The sequence below is a fragment of the Nerophis lumbriciformis genome, linkage group LG01 (assembly GCF_033978685.3).
Source record: "Nerophis lumbriciformis linkage group LG01, RoL_Nlum_v2.1, whole genome shotgun sequence".
NCBI lineage: Eukaryota > Metazoa > Chordata > Actinopteri > Syngnathiformes > Syngnathidae > Nerophis > Nerophis lumbriciformis.
In genome coordinates this window covers 45,906,017-45,925,704 of record NC_084548.2, presented here as the reverse complement: position 1 = coordinate 45,925,704, position 19,688 = coordinate 45,906,017, and the positions used below count along the sequence as shown (strand labels likewise).

Here is a 19,688-nt window from a genome sequence, read left to right as displayed (position 1 = left end):
CTTGAAGTCTTTTGTCAAGAGAATTATTTGTGATATGCACATTTTCAGAATGGGCTTTTTCTATTTTGGGCCGAAGTAAAACAAAGAAAACAATCGGAAGTTGTCATAGTTGTATTTTTAAGTTATTATGCCATGATTTTACCCGTCCAGCCCATGTGAAAATAGATTTTCTTTCATGCGGCCCCTGAGCTAAAATTAATTTCACACCCCTGGTGTAATTAGTGGGAAACTAAATAAGAGGAAACAAGTGAGTACTAGGGTCATTGTGTCTTGCCTATAGTCAATCAAGGTGGTTGGTGGCAGGGGTGTAGCACCAAGAGGCCCCTATGACTCCTTAAGGGTCCCTCATCCCACCCTAAGCCAAACTTCGACACACATTTGATAGGTTTACATGCACTAAAAACAAACTATTGTATGGATTTGGTTGAATCCAGCTTTTTAAAACACATCTAAAAATTAGAATTAAGTTTTTGACTTTTCAAAGATGGTTTAACATATCTAGATAAACCCCCTAAATTTATTTTTTTACAAAAAAGTGCCAACAAATTCCAAATAAAGTGACCAGAATATGATTTTGAATCATCATATAACCTGTCACCATTTCCTTAAATATTACAGTATAAATATGTCAAGTCTACCTTAACTTCAATAGTTTAAAGTAGAGATTAGCAGATTGATGTAGGATTATACAAATCATAAAAATACATTTGTATTATGATTATATTATTATTGTTGCATCTACGAGGGGTTAGCAAAGCTGTCTTTAAAAGACAATTTTGTTTTAGCTTTAATAGAGGGTCTATGAACGCACCACAGTTATGGGAAATGACATGTAAAAGTGAAATGTACACATAACTCTCTAAATGGTGACCATTATTATATTATTGCCTTTCTTCTATCACTTCAGCCGTGTTCCAAAATGTTGGTGCTGTGTATGAATGCTTAAAGGTGAGATTTGATGACGTTAAACATCCGTTATGAGTGAAGTTTTCAAAGCTGGCTTTGCCGGAACAAACCATTTAGCATTTTTGATAAGGGTGTGTAAGTAGATGTTTTTTTATTTAATTCAAGCAATCTTAATATTGAACTATCAAGGCTATATTTATTTCATATTCACATATTTAAGTGCCAGAAAAAAAAAATCTAACTCTACTACATCCCCACTTAAGTCCACGCTTTGATGCACCTGGGTGGTCGTGTCATGTTCTGGAACTGCATGAGTGTTGCGGTTCATTGGGGGAAAAACATAATTTCTAATTTCCTCACAATTTGGACATGTTCACTGTGGTGCACCTGTGTTGACGGAGTATTTAGACAATAATCGCAATGCATGTATTTCTATACAGGATTGTAAATCTATACTGCTAACTAATGTACACGAACTGCTCCAAGAAGTATTCCTTCCTGGAGCAGACTCACCAGTGGCTACATTGTGGAGCTTAATAGCATTCATATTGTTAACAAAGAAGTGTAGGTCGTAGCAAGGGACACAAGCGCTCAAAAAGCAGAGAAAAAGTACTATTCTGTTTTGTGTCCTCTTCAACTGATGTATTAATGCTGGAATTGTACCTTGAGTTGAGTGGAATTGTGTAGAAACTTTATTCATCTTAAAGCAAAATTTATTTTCCAGCAGCTTTACAGGATTGGGAACACAAGGTCATGCAAGGTTTAAAACAAAAGAATATAAAATATTAAAACTGTCATAATAAGCTTAAGAAAATACCCAAGACAGGCAGACATTAAAGATAAGGAAACAAACACTGTATTTCTCTCTTCACACGTTCTACAACGTTCCTTTAAAGAATAAAAAAAATACAGTACTGACAAGAAGACATGTCTGAAAAAGTTTGTCTCTTTTTTTAGGGACCAGAAGTTTATACATGCAAACCCACAGGCGGTGCCGAACAACTTTTCCCCAAGCGAGTCAGAGCTTTTGTTCTTGTGACTCCCATACAACAGTTTGTCAATATAGGGCAAATTAGTCATTTGTAAAATAATAGTAATCATGATCACTCATCTACCAGTTAACAGGGCTGTTTACAAAAAAGGTAAATTTTTGTCTTTGTCACCTTATATTCAAGTCTATATTGGTACTTGTTTCATCTACAAAACACATATATAAGCTTTCGTGAGCATTCCAGAGTGGCAAGTGGTGCTGCAGCCAATCAGGAGCCAGAAGAAAGTGATTGCTGGAAAAGGAAAAAGGAGGAAAAAGGGACTTATTCAAATTGATCATGAATAAACTAAAATGTTAAGTTAAAAATATTGGCTAAGCAGGGAGATTACAGTGCAAACACCACACTGAAATGTTGAAATTATAAGAAGTACTGAATTTTTCGGACTATAAGTCGTATTTTTTTCATTGTTTGGCTGGGGGTGCGACTTATACTCAGGAACGACTTATGTGTGAAATTATTAACACATTACCGTAAAATATCAAATAACATTATTTAGCTCATTCACGTAAGAGACTAGACGTATAAGATTTCATGGGATTTAGCGATTAGGAGTGACAGATTGTTTGGTAAACGTATAGCATGTTCTATATGTTATAGTTATTTGAATGACTCTTACCATAATATGTTACGTTAACATACCAGGCACGTTCTCAGTTGGTTATTTATGCGTCATATAACGTACACTTATTCAGCCTGTTGTTCACTATTCTTTATTCATTTTAAATTGCCTTTCAAATGTCTATTCTTGGTGTTGGGTTTTATCAAATAAATGTCCCCAAAAAATGCGACTTAAACTCCAGTGCGACTTACATATGTTTTTTTCCTTCTTTATTATGCCTTTTTGGCCGGTGCGACTTATACTCCGAAAAATACGGTACATTAAATGTAAAAAAAAAAAAAAAACGTGTATGGGTGGAGAGGTGAAATTCATTGTTGGAAAGTGTAAAAAGGTAATTCATGCTATACAATCTGTTTCTACACTTGAGTGTCTGTGTGTGTGTGTAGATAGGTGTGCAAGCATTTTTGCGTGTGTGTGTATGTGTGTGCAGTGTGATTGGTGGGGGGGGGGGCCCATTCATCTGTCTGGTGTGAACGTCTGTAACTGGGCCCGGGCACAAGCATGCACTCTGTGATCTCCCAGATAAGAGTCATCCATCTGCTGTGTGTATGTGACAAGGCCCAGACAGCCCCTCTTATCACTGCACTCGTCCGCTTCCCCTCCCTCCATAACACTTCCCCCTTCATACGTCGCTCTCGCCCACCCTCCGATGCGTTTCTTTATCTTGATTAGATGAAAAGTGTACCATCAGAAGTACTTATGTGCTTCAAATTTGTAAGAAGAAATCAACATGGAGCATTCACAAGTGTGTGATAAGATACACACACACACACACACACACACACACGCACACACACACAGGTAATTGGTATTCTGGGGCTTTTCTATCATCTTACTCACTATAGAGGCGCCTCAGAGAGCCGTTCTCCTGCGGCCCACCTTCCAGAAGAACACCACCTCACCATCATCTATCACACAGATGAGCGTGTGTGTTATCTTTCCATTTTTCAGACATGACTGAATCAGTCTGCATAGCAGGAAAGCATGAAAGCACCCATGACAAGCTGATTTGTGTACAGTAGCAAAACACGGGGGAGTGGTGTTTGACCGCAAAACACGTCTGTACAAACTTTGTAACAATCAATATTGAAGGACCCAAACCGGTTATTCATTTAGAACCATGAAACATGTGGCACCCGGTGGTGGGCTGAATGAACGACACCAAAGTGGAAGCAAAATGCTGTGTTGCACATGGGATGATTTCGCATGGTGTAATGTGTTTGCAACATTAGTATTAATAGTATGTGCCCATCCTCGGCCGCATACACTGAGTGCTACTGGGCCTTCAGCAGGACAGGTTTTTACTAGTGGAATATTTATAGCTGTGCATTAAAAGAGGAATCAAAGGTTTAAGTGTACCGTTGCAACACTGCTGCCGTTCCTTTGTCTGGGCCTGTCCAAAAATGCCTCGCTGGAAGCTATTTACAGTGCTACTTTGAAAACGGGAGTGGTATCACATGCTGCCACTGCACCAACAATGAAATCCATTAAAGCACAACTGTCACTGTTGCTTTTGTTAGATCCCACTTCAAGAGGGGCAAACAAACAGTTTGAAAGGTGACTTAAATGTCAAGAAGTCTTCTTGAAAGAGTTCATTGTCAGAAGTAATGATTTAAAGCGTTGGTAAACGTTACTGTTTACTGTTATATAATTATTATTTTTTAAATAAAGCTTACATACATTAAAAGGGTGATATCTGACAAAGAATGACAGCGTATCAACATAATTAAAGGAACATGCCCGGAACAATTTTCAAACCAAAAAATATAACAAGACCATAAACTATTGTTACGGATAATGTTTTAAAACATATGTATTTTTTAAATGTCTCAATTTTTTACAATTCCTAATTATATTGAATAAACATTGTTCTTCGACACAAGGAAAAAATCTGCCACTCACTCACGACGGTTTTGTATGTGCACATACACACAAAAGCAGTCCAAGTGAAGCAACTAACAATTTGCCGTCTTGTTAGCTACTATACCACGATAGCTATATATTTAATGATAGCTAACATTAGTAGTTGGGCTGTCAAACATACGTTAACTCATGTGACTAATCACAAAAAATATTGCATTAATCAAGTATATACACAGATTAATCATGCTATTTATGTTGACCGTACACGCTCCTTTACCTTAACCAAGATGGTTATCTGCAAGGCTGAAGGACATCAGACTGGGTAGGCCAAAGTGACAACCGCGGGCCAAAATCGGCCTGCAAGTCGTTACGTTTAGCCCACCAAAAGGCGGCTTCCAAAAATGTTATACATATTCATACGCTTTTAAACCCACACAATCATTGATGGCATGTCTGCAAGACTAAAAATGTTCATCTATCAAACGTGATGATCTCAACTCCCTTAAATAATGGTGGTATGGGATTAAACTACTCACTTATTGTGCAGCACATATACGCTTAAAATCGTTGCGTTTGGCCCACTGGCATGTTTTTACTTTGGCACTTTGAGGCAAAATGTTTGGGCACCTCTTGTGGTCAGTGGTCAGGTCAATTCATACGTCAGTGCAAAGATGAGTGATGAGACTTGGACTGTTGTGCTCACTGGCAAATTTCACTTCAAAATGCACTAAATGGACTTCAGATCAATCTTTTACCAAATTTTGAACTAATAAATTACGTGCACTCAAGTAAAAGGGTTAGTGCGTCTGCCTCACAATACGAAGGTCCTAAGCTGTCCTGGGTTCAATCCCGGGCTCTGGATCTTTCTGTGTGGAGTTTGCATGTTCTCCCCGTGACTGCGTGGGTTCCCTCCGGGTACTCCGGCTTCCTCCCACCTCCAAAAACATGCACCTGGGGATAGGTTGATTGGCAACACTAAATTGGCCCTAGTGTGTGAATGTGAGTGTGAATGTTGTCTGTCTATCTGTGTTGGCCCTGTGATGAGGTGGCGACTTGTCCAGGGTGTACCCCGCCTTCCGCCCAATTGTAGCTGAGATAGGCTCCAGCGACCCCAAAGGGATTAAGCGGTAGAAAATGGATGGGATGGCACTCAAGTAAAACATTTAAAAAAAAAAAAAAATCCTTTTTGACATTCTGAAAAAATTGCATTTGTCTGAATATTTAGCTCTTTTTAGTTAAATGAAATAATGCAAGCGGGTAATAACCTGTGATTGATCATGATTAATCTGATTAAAAGATTTATCATTTGATAGCACTAGTTAGTAGCTAAACAGACGCGAACATCAGAATTTAGCTGCCAACAACAATGTGTGTGCGTTACGTGTGGCATAGTTTTCATGACCAAAGTCGGAAGAAGGTCCGAATATAGTGTAATGCTTCACAGGACAACACTTTCCAAAGTTAGTGCCCTCAAGGCAGCAGACTAAAAGTTAACAGTCACTTTTCCACAGGTGATAAACTAAACCACACCGCCATCTTGTGGCTGTGTGCAGGACCACTCCACATACAAGCAGAGCTGGTTCTGCAGAAATGACACTTTTCTAGAACGCTAGCGCAAGCATAAAGAAAAGGCCAACAGCAAAGTGAAACAATTTACTACTTTATTAAGTCTCAGTCAAACGGTGAACATTTCACCCATAACAAATCAAAGTAACCAACACAATGGGTTACAATGTTCTATCGAAGCACACAAGGTACAGCGCGAGGAAAAAAGTAGGCAATACCTAAACTAGCTTTTATATTGTGCATCCGAATGTCTGTTTTAATAATGCTAATTAATTATTTTCTCTACATTATCTTGTGAGCGTACTCTGTTCCTGTCTGCTTGCGTGTAGTCTTGGTCCTATATTTGCAGTTGTACATACATACTCAAGTATACTTACTACTATTTGTGTACACAAATGTTGTTATCCAAAAACAACTGCAAGCATCCTGCTGGGCATAGTTAAAATTAAAATGTGGGGCAACTTATGAAACAGGCGTTTTCTGAGAAAGGGCTCCACAATTACAGAGGTTGGACATAAACACTTAAACATATTTACACCAACGTGTACTTCTCAACTGTAAACTGAGGGCAAAGTGGACAAAGCATTAATGGGTAGGAGGGACATCAATACATTACACACCTCTTGATGCTCACATGCCCTGAGGTGTAGAAAGAAACAATTTCTTAATAGCATCGCTTGAAAAAAAAAAAAAAGAGTTGCACATCATGTGGCGCAGATCTAAGCCAACATCTATTAAAAATAAACATTCTACCTATAGCAGGATGGGGGGAAATAGGATGCATTATCACACAGTGTTTACAGAGGTGACTTGTTAAGATGTGGAAAGCCAGGGGAAACATAATAAGCTTATTGAAACAATTATGTTCTTATTGATACAGTAGAGTACACATTTGCTTAGTCACATCCCCGAATTGTGTAAAAGAGTGTATTGTAGGCCCATCCCTGAGAACACATTTTGGTTCAGTTCTAAGTGCTCCTGAAATGCGGTCATTACTGAACATAGTTGAATGGAATTTTTCTTTTTCCAAAAACAGCCAACGATAAAAATGACTGCTTCCAATATAGGTGAGATTCTTATCAATTGTTTTGCCAAAGGTAGGCTGACACACAATGTCCATTAAAAAAGAATCCTCAGTCCTTGTGTATATTGTTCAACAATATACTATATAAAACCATAGGATCATGTTGCCTGGGCTTAATATTTTTAGTTAACCCTGATTTTGAAAATCCTATGAACCATATTTTGTTACATTAAAAAAATATAATATTTTGTGCATAATGTAACTGACATCAGGAAAATGCGCGGCGGGCATACCCGGTATCCATCCTAACTTCCTCGTTACATGTCCATTGATGACTGGTCCTCTCAGGCCCCCTCGGTTTCATGGTCACTGTCATCAGAAGCTGCAACACAAACAACAGACTTATAGTATTTTCCATGATGACACCATTCATACAACAAGTTGTTTTGTATGTTCACAGTATAAACAAACTATAAAGATTACTTACCATCTATCACAATTTCCCCACCTTTCTCCTCTTCCTCCTCATCATTGTCGTCACTCTCCCCTGAAGAGAAAACATTTGTTTTGTTTTTTTGTGTAAAGTTAGTCAGACATTTACTTGTCTCAACCCCATGGGCTTGAGGACCAAAGCTGACACTTAACACATTAAGAAGTTTTAATTTCAAATAACTCCATATAACGTAAAGAGTTATCATATTTTTCAGACCATAAAGTGCACCAGATTATAAGCAGCATTGTCTATGAACGGGTCTATTTTCATACACAAGGCGCACCGGATTATAAGGTGCAATAAAGGGGTCATATTATGATTTTTTTTCTACATTTGAAACACTTCCTTGTGGTCTACATACCATGTTTTTAGGTGGTTATTTGGTCAACATTTTGCATAGATTATGTTTTACAGATCGTTTTCAAGATGCTTTCTGACAGTCTCTTTAGGATGCGCCATTTGGTGGGCAGTCCTTTTTACATGGCTTCATTTCGACTACGTCTTCTCCCTGTTATCTTTGTTGTAGTTGCTAGCGCTTCCATATGGAGTCTACTGACAGATTAAGTTCGAACTATACGATAATTTGCATTAGAAATGGCAACAGCGGAGGATGAATGCCCCACAACAAGAAGATAGAGAAAAAGAAGGACCTTATTGACTGCGAGTCGGACTACAATGGCGGACACGGGCAAATTTTCGGGACTTATGCAGATCCCAAATACACATCAGCAGGTAGCAATACGTAAGAAAAGTTGGTTTGGCAGAATAGGTCGAAACAGAACGCCAGATAATATGTCTCCTAATATTTGCCATTTTGGGGTCCTTATACACACGTACTTGCTCGAGTCATTTATTGAACAACAGGCAGTCCAACCGTATCTCTTTTGTGTGACTGCTATTTACTTGTCACACTTATTATCAAACCATGTACCAAATAAGATTGGTTTGAGGTCAGTTAGCACAACTAGAAATACATGCATACACAAGGCGCACCGGGTTATAAGGCGCATTGTCAATTTTTGAGACAATGAAAGGATTTTAAGTGGGCCTTATAGTCCAGAAAATGGTACCTACCTGCACTTGGTGCCTCATCCTCTTTTTCCTCATCTTCCTCTTCCTCCTTTAGGCCTTGCTCCTTCTCACTCGTTTCCTCACCGGGATCGTCGTCTGAATCAGAGATTACCACACAGTCGTCACCATTGCTGCCGTCAGCTGCTCTGGCATCGCCTCCCGTATCACTGAAGGAACACATGCATTAGTCAGGTCGATAAGCTAGAAATGCATGATTGTAGATAGAGATGTCCGATAATATCGGCCGATAAATGCTTTAAAATGTAATATCGGAAATTATCGGTATCGGTTTTTCTATTATCGGTATCGCTTTTTTTGTGTTTTTTTTATTAAATAATAAATAAAAAACACAAGATACACTTACAATTAGTGCACCAACCCAAAAAACCTCCCTCCGCCATTTACACTCATTCACACAAAAGGGTTGTTTCTTTCTGTTATTAATATTCTGGTTCCTACATTATATATCAATATATATCAATACAGTCAGCAAGGGATACAGTCCGTAAGCACACATGGTTGTGCGTGCTGCTGGTCCACTAATAGTACTAACCTTTAACAGTTAATTTTTACTCATTTTCATTAATTACTAGTTTCTATGTAACTGTTTTTATATTGTTTTACTTTCTTTTTTTATTCAAGAAAATGTTTTTAATTGATTTATCTTATTTTATTTTATCAATATTTAAAAAAAGGACCTTATCTTCACCATACCTGGTTGTCCAATTTAGGCAAAATAATGTGTTAATTCCACGACTGTATATATCAGTATCGGTTGATATCGGTATGGGTTGGTATCGGTTATTAAAGAGTTGGACAGTATCGGAATATCGGCAAAAAGCCATTATCGGACATCCCTAATTGTAGATTATGGACCACAATGCATTCCACCAGATATCTTTTTAATTTACACTGCAGGTCCAAGTCCCTAAACACAAACAAAACATTAGGGGTATTTTGATTTCAGAATTAACTTAAAATCCACTATAAAGTTTGAACTTAAACGTTTTACAAGTGACTTGTTTTTCTTAATTTTACATCCCCCTCTCTGTATCTCTTTTGCAACTTGCTGATGACACTAATCTCATTGCCTACTTACCCCTGGGAGCATTTTGTTGGAATCCTAATAGTGAGGTACTGTTGCTCAATTGTTAGTTGGGATTTTCGAATTAATCGCAATTTGTATTTGTAATGATTCTTGATCAATTAAAAAAAATCAAAAATTGATTTTTGAAGAAAAAACAACAACTTTTTTTAAACTGTCCTGTCGATGTAGATTCCCATATCTGCAGTACAGATTTAAATTAGAAAAGAAAAGTGTGGGATACTTCTCTTGTTGCCTTATTTGTATTTGGTGTTTTATATAATATAGAAATTTATCAGAGCGATTAATCTCTTTTATGGAGGAAAGCAGTTAATCATAGAACTTGCACCCAATTTTATTAAAACATTTTTTGATTTTGAATCGAGAATCGATTCTGAATCAAATCATTCCCAACAAGAATCGAATTGAATTGTGTGGTGCGCAAAGACTCACAGCCCTAAATTTTAGGTGTCATCTCATAATGTCAAAATGTGAAGAGCATGATGAGGAGGACCGTTTAAATATCAATTCTAAATCAAACAGGACATTAATTGGTTGATTCATGGATCAAACACCTTTTCAGTTCCTGGTTAGAGAACAGCTAGTTGTTTTAAAGGCAGTGAAACATTGAAAAGTTAGGCATTTGTCTTCAAAACTTTATAGAAGGTCCAGAAATAAGTTCACCTTCAAACTTTACAGTGTATTTTAGTTTCACCGGAATATCCCTTTGCACTTTTAGAGAGTAGTGTACATCCTTTTTTCAAGAATGTTTCAGGTGACCCTTATCGTATATCAGAGTTTTACAGTCATACAATAATAAATATGAATAGAAATCTGGTTGGTTAGCCTGGACTGACTCTTCACCAGTGTTGGGTTAGTTACTGCAAAGCAGTAACTAGTTACAGTTACTAGTTACTTCATTTCAAAAGTAACTCAGTTACTAACTCAGTTACTTACACCAAAAAGTAATGCGTTACTGTGAAAAGTAACTATTTAGTTACTTATTTTTTTCTTCTTTTTTTTTTTTTTAAAGCTCCCATTAATGCCCTTTTAGCCTTCATTTCAGTACTGTTATTGCACTGGAGAATAATACAATCTGTTGATCAACTTGACATGCATTTGCATCACTGAACTCTGCTAAGCAATGTGCTCTACATACAACACACAAAGACAAAGATATGTTACAAAGGCCAATTTGTTTCTGGCCAGAACAAATTGACAAAACTATTTTAAATAGCTGCAACATAACGTACATAAGTAACAAACAGCATAATAACAGCATAGATGTAAACCAAGAAAGGCACACACTACATACACAAAGCCTAACCAGGCATTTTCTTTACTGAGCAAAACTCTTTATTGTCGGCCATAAACACATCACCAAAACATTAGTAAAAAAAATGATATCTAGCAAAAGTGGTAATTTTCTGCAGTACAAACCAGACCAAAAGCTACTTTGTTATATCAACAGCAGCCACTCGCTCTTTCTCACGTGTGCCAACACTTGCACATGTGGCACTTAGCCAGTGATGCGTTTACAGCCACACAAAAAGTCGGACAACTCCAACACCACACATAAAGTGTAATTCCAGGTCGTTACACTATGATTTACCAATCAAATGTGTGCTTATTCTAGTGTCATTTATTAGGAATCTTAATTTATAAATATTAATCATTAAATGCTGTTAGTATATTAAATAAATACTAATAAAAATATATTTTTTACAAACAGGAAGTTGCAGGAATGTACACCTGATCCCCTGCTTTCATCTCATTGTGCAACATGTGAATGTTTTAATGGGAACTAAATGAAAGGGGTACAAACTATTTCCAAAGCAGGACCTCCACCCAGACAAACCATACAAGTACACAGTTCATGAAAAACAATATTTGTTGTTATTGTCATTGTAAGTGGGCCTAGACACTTATATTAGAAATGGAAATGACTGCTGTCATTTGATTATAATAATAAGAGAATGTTGTCTGTGTATCTGTGTTGGCCCTGTGATGAGGAGGGGACTTGTCCAGGGTGTACCCTGCCCTCCGCCCGAATGCAGCTGAGATAGGCTCCTGCGACCCCGAAAGAGACAAACGGTAGAAAATGGATGGATGGATGGAGATTGAACTTGTTATTTAGTGAGGTTTGGGACAGGTGTGCTGCTGGTGTAGCCACAGTGTGCACGTCTAAAGTTGCTCACATGGGCTCCACTCAATGCTCAGGGAGTTTTTGCGTTTGCTCACACACATGAACAATTAGAAGGAACATTGATTGACAGAGTGTGTACCTTCAGCGGTGAATGATGAGGAGCAGAGGCAGAGTTAATCCTTAAGTGGTGGAGGTGAAGTGGCATCAGAGTCTCTGTCTCTCTTTACTAGCTTCGTCGAAGCATGTTGCTTATGTAGCTTGTTTCAGCAGATTTGAATTGCTGTTTTGGGCAGTATATGGGACCTTTGATCCGAAGCACAATTTACATTTAACTAAAATGTTCTTTTCTTTGTGCTCGACAAAAGAAAAGTAGTGAAAATATCTCCATGTTAGCAAACTCGACTTCTGGCTCCGCCATGATCAGACACGCCCCCCTCCCCTCCCTCCCTCTCCTCCCTCCCCACACTCACACACAGAGCGCACGTCTCTCTTCTCCGGCTTGTGACACAAGAAGAATCAGAACGATGACACAGCAGCGCTCCGATAAAACACACTTTATACTACATAAAAAGTAACGTAAAATAACGCAGTAACGCATCATGTAGTAACGGTAACCGAGTTACTGAATATAAAAAATAACGCGGTAGATTACTAGTTACCGCCGAAACTAACGGCGTTACAGTAACGCGTTACTTTGTAACGCGTTAGTCCCAACACTGCTCTTCACATCATAAGTGTAAATACAATCTCAGCATTACATCGATGGCAGCCACCAGCAATTACTTTCTTTTCTTTGTGGCCTCTATCTATACCTCTAATGTACTACATTGATTGTTATCCACATTTGGAAGAGGCCTGCTCCGATATACATTTTTTTCTCTCTCTGACAGGACCGATGAGGGGCATTTTGACGCGTATCTGCATTAGCCTTTTTGGAAATCTGATGACAGATAAGATAGCAATTTAAAACTGGGATATACTGGCTCTGACGCAGCCACTACTTTGTCTCCAGCATTGTCCCTTTCAAAGCACCATCTGATTGGTTATACCCAGAGCCAGCACGGTTAACAGCCAATCATCAGTAACAGCTGTGCGTGCACAGTGCTACTCAGTGCTCACACATGGTGCAAAGGGAAAAAAATTGTGTGGAGAAGTCTCTTAAAAAATGGGTTAGTCTTTCCCATGAGTTCATTTTTTTGTGGGAGGACACCATAAATTAAATTTCGACCTGCCAAAAATGCAGACTATGCCTACTCAGTTTGTCCACACTCAAACATTAAAATGGAACTGTGGTGGCATGCATAACTCCGCTTTACAGCACATCTTATCGTTTGCCAGAGAAAACATGGCAGAAGGGATCTGTGTTTTCCACAAGAGTTTAGATCCGCTTCCACAAGTCCAGTGAGTGTGCATACAGCCGCCTTGCAAGGTACAGGGTTTCCCGTAGGTTGCCAAGCTACCTGTGGCAGTGGGGGTGTGGTTAGGGGAATGGTCACACTGCCGTAATCGTACAATTTGCATATTTTATCTATGATAATATGATATTCTTATCTATGCTTATTGTACAATGTACTTAGTGGAAAATTAAGTGTCTAGAGACTTTTGGTGATTGTCTTTATTAAAAACGACTAACAACAAATCTAGTATCTTTTTCTGGTTTTATTATAGACTGTACTCGTGTTTAGAGACTCTTCTACTTCGGTCCCCAACAAAAAGCGAGCTGCAGCAAGCATGACGACACACTTGCTTCACGCTGCTGCTCCAGTTGAACTTTCTCTCCTTGAAAGCCACCAAAATCCCCTAATATTTGCACATTTTGTAGATCACTGGCTGTGGGTAAATCGTGGATATTTTAAAGTATGTCCACATCTAATCGCAGACATGTGTGTCTTGTTTACGTCATCACAACATCCGGTTTCGGCAGTGCCGTTTTCGGCCATTAAAGTTTTTTCCGGTGGCCGAATTTTTGGCGCATTACTAGTCAATATTGCACAAATAGGCTATTCTCTTTTCATACTGTGACAACCTGTTGTTGGTAATGTTTTATGTTCGTGTGGTTGTGATTTGATGTTCATTGTTCCCTAATCCCATTATCGCAAAAGGCCTGAAAGGAGATTGACGGAGAATGAGGAAGTGTTGTTGTGTGTCTGGGGAAGCATACAGACGTGCAGGGGAGGGAATACCATTGGAATAGGGCAGGTTGTTAGCATAAGATTGAAAAAAAAATTTTTTAAATAACGTCAGACTTTTGACTTCTTCTGGAAGCAACAATTCATTGTGTTACTTTAATTTGGTTAGGTGTGGCGATTTCAATTTGGCCGTGGCGGTACGCCACGATCAAATACATTAAGGAGAAACCCTGATGTAAAAAAAAAAAAAAAAAAAAAAACTCCAAAAGGGTGCAACCCATCGATTATTAATTCCTTAAGTGTAAAGAGGACAGACCAGAGACACTCTTCTGTCACTTGGCTACCCTTTGCCTTTTTTGTGAAACAGTAATCCAGTGCTGTTCAAAGAGTGGCCCAGGGGCAATTTATGGACCCATGGCAAATAGTAGAAACTTTGTTTTATTCACTTTATACAACTTTAGGAATCTATTTATTTATTTAAATGTTACGTTAACTTTTCAAAAGATCCTGCTGACCAGGGAACTTCCTTCACTTTTTGTTCAAACTTAGAAGATAAAATAATGTTTATCTTAATAAAAATGTTGCAATCCTTTACATTAGGTAAATAAACTGTTGATTTACCTTTATAACACATACTGCTGAGCTTTGGAAATCCCTACATTCCATATTGGAATTTTAAACCAAAGATTCCTAATGTATAAGGTTATTAAAAAAACTTGACCAATGTTACAAACCCAATTTTTTTTAATTAAAAATGAATTTAAACTAAGTGTTTTTATTATTTCAACATTTAATGTAAATATTTTTACTTGTACTGCAAATGAATATCCAAATATGGGCTAACAGCCTACTTGACTACAAAAAATCGGTATTGGTCCAGCATAAACCATATTGGTGTATCACTAGTGTAAATCCAGTCTTAATTTATTTTATGTATTTCACAAAAAAAATATTTAAATTGTTATTGCTCCACATAGTGGGGAGGTTATTAAATTAGTTCAATCAATTTACACAAAGTGTGGATAGATGTAAAACAAACACTAAGAATCTGTCCTACCTGCCGTTCTCTCTTGGTTGCCAGAGTGGCGTGAGGTAGTATCTCAGAGGATCCTTGTACAAGTCGTCCTTCAATATCTAGATAAGGACATACAGTTTAAATAAGAAGATCTTAAATGTATGCATTAAATAAATAAAAACAGAATATATGTAAATTCAAAACATTGAATATAGCAAACACACAGTCAGCCATACCTGTGCTACATCATCTTGACTGGGGTTGCTGTGGTCACTGAACCAGCTGAAAAACGTCTGGTAGACCCCACGTGACATCTTCCTGGGTTCGCTGTTGGCCGTTAGGTTATGGCCACGGTTCCACAGAATGGGGTTGGAAATAGACATAGGAGATGCTGAAAAACATCAGAGCGTTAGTCCCAATACAGTGGCTGACAGGTCAAGAGATTTCCATACGAAATATGACAAATGAAAACCACAAAGTGATACCCTGACCCTTTCAAAATAGCTCCATTTATAATAATGGAGCAATATGTAAAGGAATTCAGAATAATGATTTTGGTTGCACTAAAATTAAATCAAATTTACTTCACATCCACATCAGTGTTAAGTAGCGACAGGGTTTTATGCTGTTGATCTTCAATGAGTGAGATCTACAAGTAAGTAGCACCTCGGGCTGCACCAAACTATTTCTTGAATCATTTAATCTATTAATTATTTTTTCGAACAATCTGTTGATTTAATTTATTTTTGTAACAAACTTTTTAGTGTAATGGTGCAACACACTTTTCGAATTAATTCCCTCAAAATACACAAACAATTTTCTTGTAGATAGAAACTTTAAATGCATGTTGTTTGGTCGGGGATAGAAAATAAAAATACGGTTTTGTTTCGTAAGCCATTCTGGAGAATCACCCTTGATGCCTTGTGCATGAGAATGTGTGCTGTCGTGAAAAGTCATTCCTAATTTGCAGTTTACAGAGCACTTCAAAATAGTTGCATTGTTTGCTGTAATGTTATCCTCTCACTAGACTCATACCAATCTACTTTTTAATTTCCGAGTAATATCTGCTAATTTTTCACTGTAACTATGTTAAATCTACAGTTTTGTTCAAGTGGATTAAGAACTTATTCTTATGTTGTTTCAAGCTATCTTAGCTTATGTTTCCTTGTTGTCTGCAATCTTTCTCTGTCAGTCACATCTTTCTTCAGTTTCATAGTGATATGAAACCTTGAAAAAATGTACCGGTAGTATATTTGCTGCAATTTTGGTAATATTAATTTTGGCAGGGTGACTCAGATGTTAGAGCAGCCGTCCAGCAACGTGGGGGGTTCCTGGTTCGATTCCAACTTCCGCCCTTGTAGTCACGACCGTTGTGTCCTTGGGCAAAACACTTCAACCACTTTTGTCCAAGTGCCCCTCACACTGGTGTATGAATGTTTGGTGGTGGTCTGAGGGGCCGTAGGCGCAAATTGGCAGCCACGCTTCAGTCAGGGCAGCAGTGTCTAACAGTGTAGCTTACCACACTATCAAGTGTCAATGTGGAGTGAATGAATGATGGGTTCTCAGTTTTCTGCAACGCACTTTATTTTGTCTAGAAAAGTGCTGTATAAATCTAATCTATTATAATTAGAGGGGTCACACTGCATTGAGTATGAACATACACAAACAGTTAGCAGTAGCTGCTAGCAGTAGGCTCGCCTGTCTATAAAAAGGACCAAGCTGCAAAGTATGAGCCACAAGTGATACATTTTTGTGATCAGCATTGAAAGGCATTGATTGGGATCTGTCAATCACAAACTTTTCCACCAAAATTGGCCAACAATGATTGGTTGGAACAAAGTGGCATCTTTTTCTCCATGCGTGGCCATCTTTTCTCGACACAAGGTACATGACAATGATGTATTTACCTCATCGTCCCAGCCCTACGATCACATGCACTAACTGCAAATGTTTGAATGTATTCATGGTGAGTGCTATTGACAGTGTAACAATGTCAACACAATAACTAAAAAGTTACTTTCTTGTTCTCCTTTATACATACACGAGTTTGAGCAAAACAAAGTCAATAGTACACAATAACAACCATTATTTAAATCCTATGGTTTTGCCCCATTGGCCATCCGGTGTCCAGGGACTTATATTCCCCGAGTTTGTAAACATGAACAAAAATTATGATTTTGTGAAAATAAAACTTGTCAAGCTATCTAGACTTTGGGATTAGCATGCCTGTGAAACATGCTCAGCCTTGTCTGCTGATAAACAATGGTACTTGAGAGTGATACTTAAAATACTTAGAACTAAAGTTTATAGGGCATCTCTAGCTGACAGCCGCTTCTGTCAGTCGAGTTACAAAAAATAAATAAAGTATCAACCAGAGGGGATCGGCGATGAAAAGCATTAATGGGCTGTGGCCAATTACATACTTTTTTACAAAAATCGTCAGTGGCCAATCGATCGGCTCAACTCTAGTGTCAATGTAGAATGTTGATAAAAGTTCTTCAAATTGGTTTTCAATACTGTGCGCAGAAGGAGTATATGAACTGTGTGTTTGTTTATTTGTTTTACCTCCAAGTCCAAGTTGCAGCTCCTTCATGATGATGTTGTTCTGGAAATATGGGTTACGTCTAAAGTGGAAACGGATTCGGAAACCCACTTTGTGGTTCTTGAAAGTCTCGATCTGAAGTAGGTAAAATGTTAGAATGTGGCTTTGTTAAGAAAAAAAAGATCACACACAAAATGACTTACACCTTACAAGTGTGTATCCTACCTCCAGGTCAATCATGTAGCTCAGAGCATCTTCGTCTGTCTCATCAATGTGTGCAGAAAGGTGCGGGTGGTTCAAGAGCTGATAACGTCAGAGTCAAGGTAAAGCATCAACATGTTTACGTTCATGAAGTATTCACTTAAAGTAAAGGTAACGGGTGGCGAGTGGGGTAGTCTTCAGTGGAAGGATACAGCAGTCACCCAGAAGCCGGGGATTGTTTTTGTGATGGAGCTGCGCTGGTCAAGATGAGGCCGACGCATGCGGCTGATTTTCTGCTCCAGGCGCTGGTGGAGCCAAGCGCTTTTTTTCTCGAGAGTTTCAAGTCTCATCTGTACCTGCGCCAGGAGAGCCACTGACTGTCTCATCTCGGGAGCCATCTTAACCGACACAATGGCGCACTCACCATCCTCATTGTCCTCATTCTCAGATGGGAAAGAGGAGCTTGGTGTGGAAGAAGATCCAGACAAAGAGTCATCGTTTTCACCTGCATCTGCAGCATCATCAGCATCCTCTTTGTCTGTGCTGTGCATGGATGTGGAGCTGTCTGCAGCAGCCGCCTGGGTTTTGGAACGCGCTCTTAAGGCCTGTTGACCCCCTCGGTTTTTCACTTTGCCGCCCTGCTTCACTTGCTTGGCTTTTTCAGACGAGCATGGAGTCTCTCGGCTGTCTTCCCCGTCTCTTCCTGTGAGGCTGGCAAGTGCTTCAGCAGCTGCTATAGCAGCTGAATCAGACTGGTCCAGAAGAGTACGGGGATCTGGTCCTGTGGTCTCCCCGGCATCATCCTTTGCATTAGCAGATGTTAGAGCCTTAGAGGACTGCGGTTTGTCGGATTTGTGGTCATCCGAACTGGAGTTGTTTGCAGTTGTAGCATCGGTGTTGTGCATCAGTTTTGCACCAGGGGCATTTGCCTTCTCCTCACCTCTCTTTCGCCCAACTGCTCCTGTGCTCTCAGAGTCCCCATTCTTGCAAGTTTCCGATTGATTACGCACTTCTTTAGAAGCGTCTTTTACTTTAGATAACTTGTTAGGGATAGAGCTCCCCTCATCCTGGTCCGGCAATGGACACCTCTTCCTCGATTCGGAGTCGGCGGACTTTTTGCTGTCCGTCAATTCACTCATGCTGGCTAGCTAGCCAAACAGCTAACAGGGTAGGTAGCCTCTAAGCTCTAGCACAAGAAATGTTAACGTATCGCGCAAGTTCTAAGAATAAACAAAAACGGGCGGTCGTGATTGTGTGATTGTGTGAGGTTTCTTTACGTAACCTACATCATCAATGACGAGCAAACAGGAAGCAGCTCGCGGCCTACGAGAAACGTTAGCGGATAGCCGTTGAATGCTAAAGCTAGTTAGCGCGACATTACCCAGTGCGTGTGTCCACGGAGTTACAAAAGGCGGGCCATCAAGAACAACTACACGAGGCAAACAATACAACTTTTACCGTGTTATATTTATATCCTTCGAATGCAACGCGTGTTCTTTGTATTAGCTTGCGTTGGAATAATCCTGCAGCTTCCTGTCCGTCGTTACAACGTGCCAGAAAAAACAATTCTCTCATTGGCTGCAGCACGTCGCGCTAAAATCTCTCCACCAATCAGATTCAAGGGTGTGTTTGCTGGATGATAACAGTACATACGCTATTGCTTATTATATAGTATTATTATATCATTGCGATGTTTACATAACACTTTATAAAGGTGTGGCATTTTGAATTAAACAAAAAAGGAGTAAACCATGTGTTATGTACATTTATGCATCGATTCTCTCTGTAAGTGTGTGGATGTGAGTGTGAATGTTGTCTGTCTATCTGTGTTGGCCCTGCGATGAGGTGGCGACTTGTCCAGGGTGTACCCCGCCTTTCGCCCGATTGTAGCTGAGATAGGCTCCAGCGCCCCCCGCGACCCCAAAGGGAATAAGCGGTAGAAAATGGATGGATGAATACGGTTTTAATGGTGCAACT

The 19,688-nt window shown here is 39.0% G+C and overlaps 1 protein-coding gene across 3 annotated transcripts; it reads right to left on the bottom strand.

Moving 5' to 3' along the window:
* Positions 1-1,654: 1,654 nt before the first annotated feature.
* Positions 1,655-19,291, bottom strand: tspy (testis specific protein Y-linked). Of its 3 annotated transcripts, XR_009817706.1 has the most exons (10): positions 17,924-19,291; positions 17,736-17,813; positions 17,534-17,645; positions 15,205-15,359; positions 15,011-15,087; positions 8,598-8,761; positions 7,518-7,577; positions 7,324-7,412; positions 3,418-3,485; positions 1,655-2,189 (listed from the first exon to the last, which is right to left on the bottom strand). XR_009817706.1 is itself a non-coding variant. In XM_061984249.2 (8 exons), the coding sequence occupies exons 1-8, from the start codon at positions 18,848-18,850 to the stop codon at positions 7,375-7,377; spliced, it is 1,611 nt and encodes a 536-aa protein (XP_061840233.1). In that variant the 5' UTR covers positions 18,851-19,289; the 3' UTR covers positions 6,085-7,374. The 3 variants fall into 3 exon arrangements, 1 of the variants encoding a protein (XP_061840233.1); XR_009817708.2 differs by lacking the exon at positions 3,418-3,485 and having other exon boundaries at positions 1,657-2,189; XM_061984249.2 differs by lacking the exons at positions 1,655-2,189; positions 3,418-3,485 and having other exon boundaries at positions 6,085-7,412; positions 17,924-19,289.
* Between the last annotated feature and the right edge of the window lie 397 nt (positions 19,292-19,688).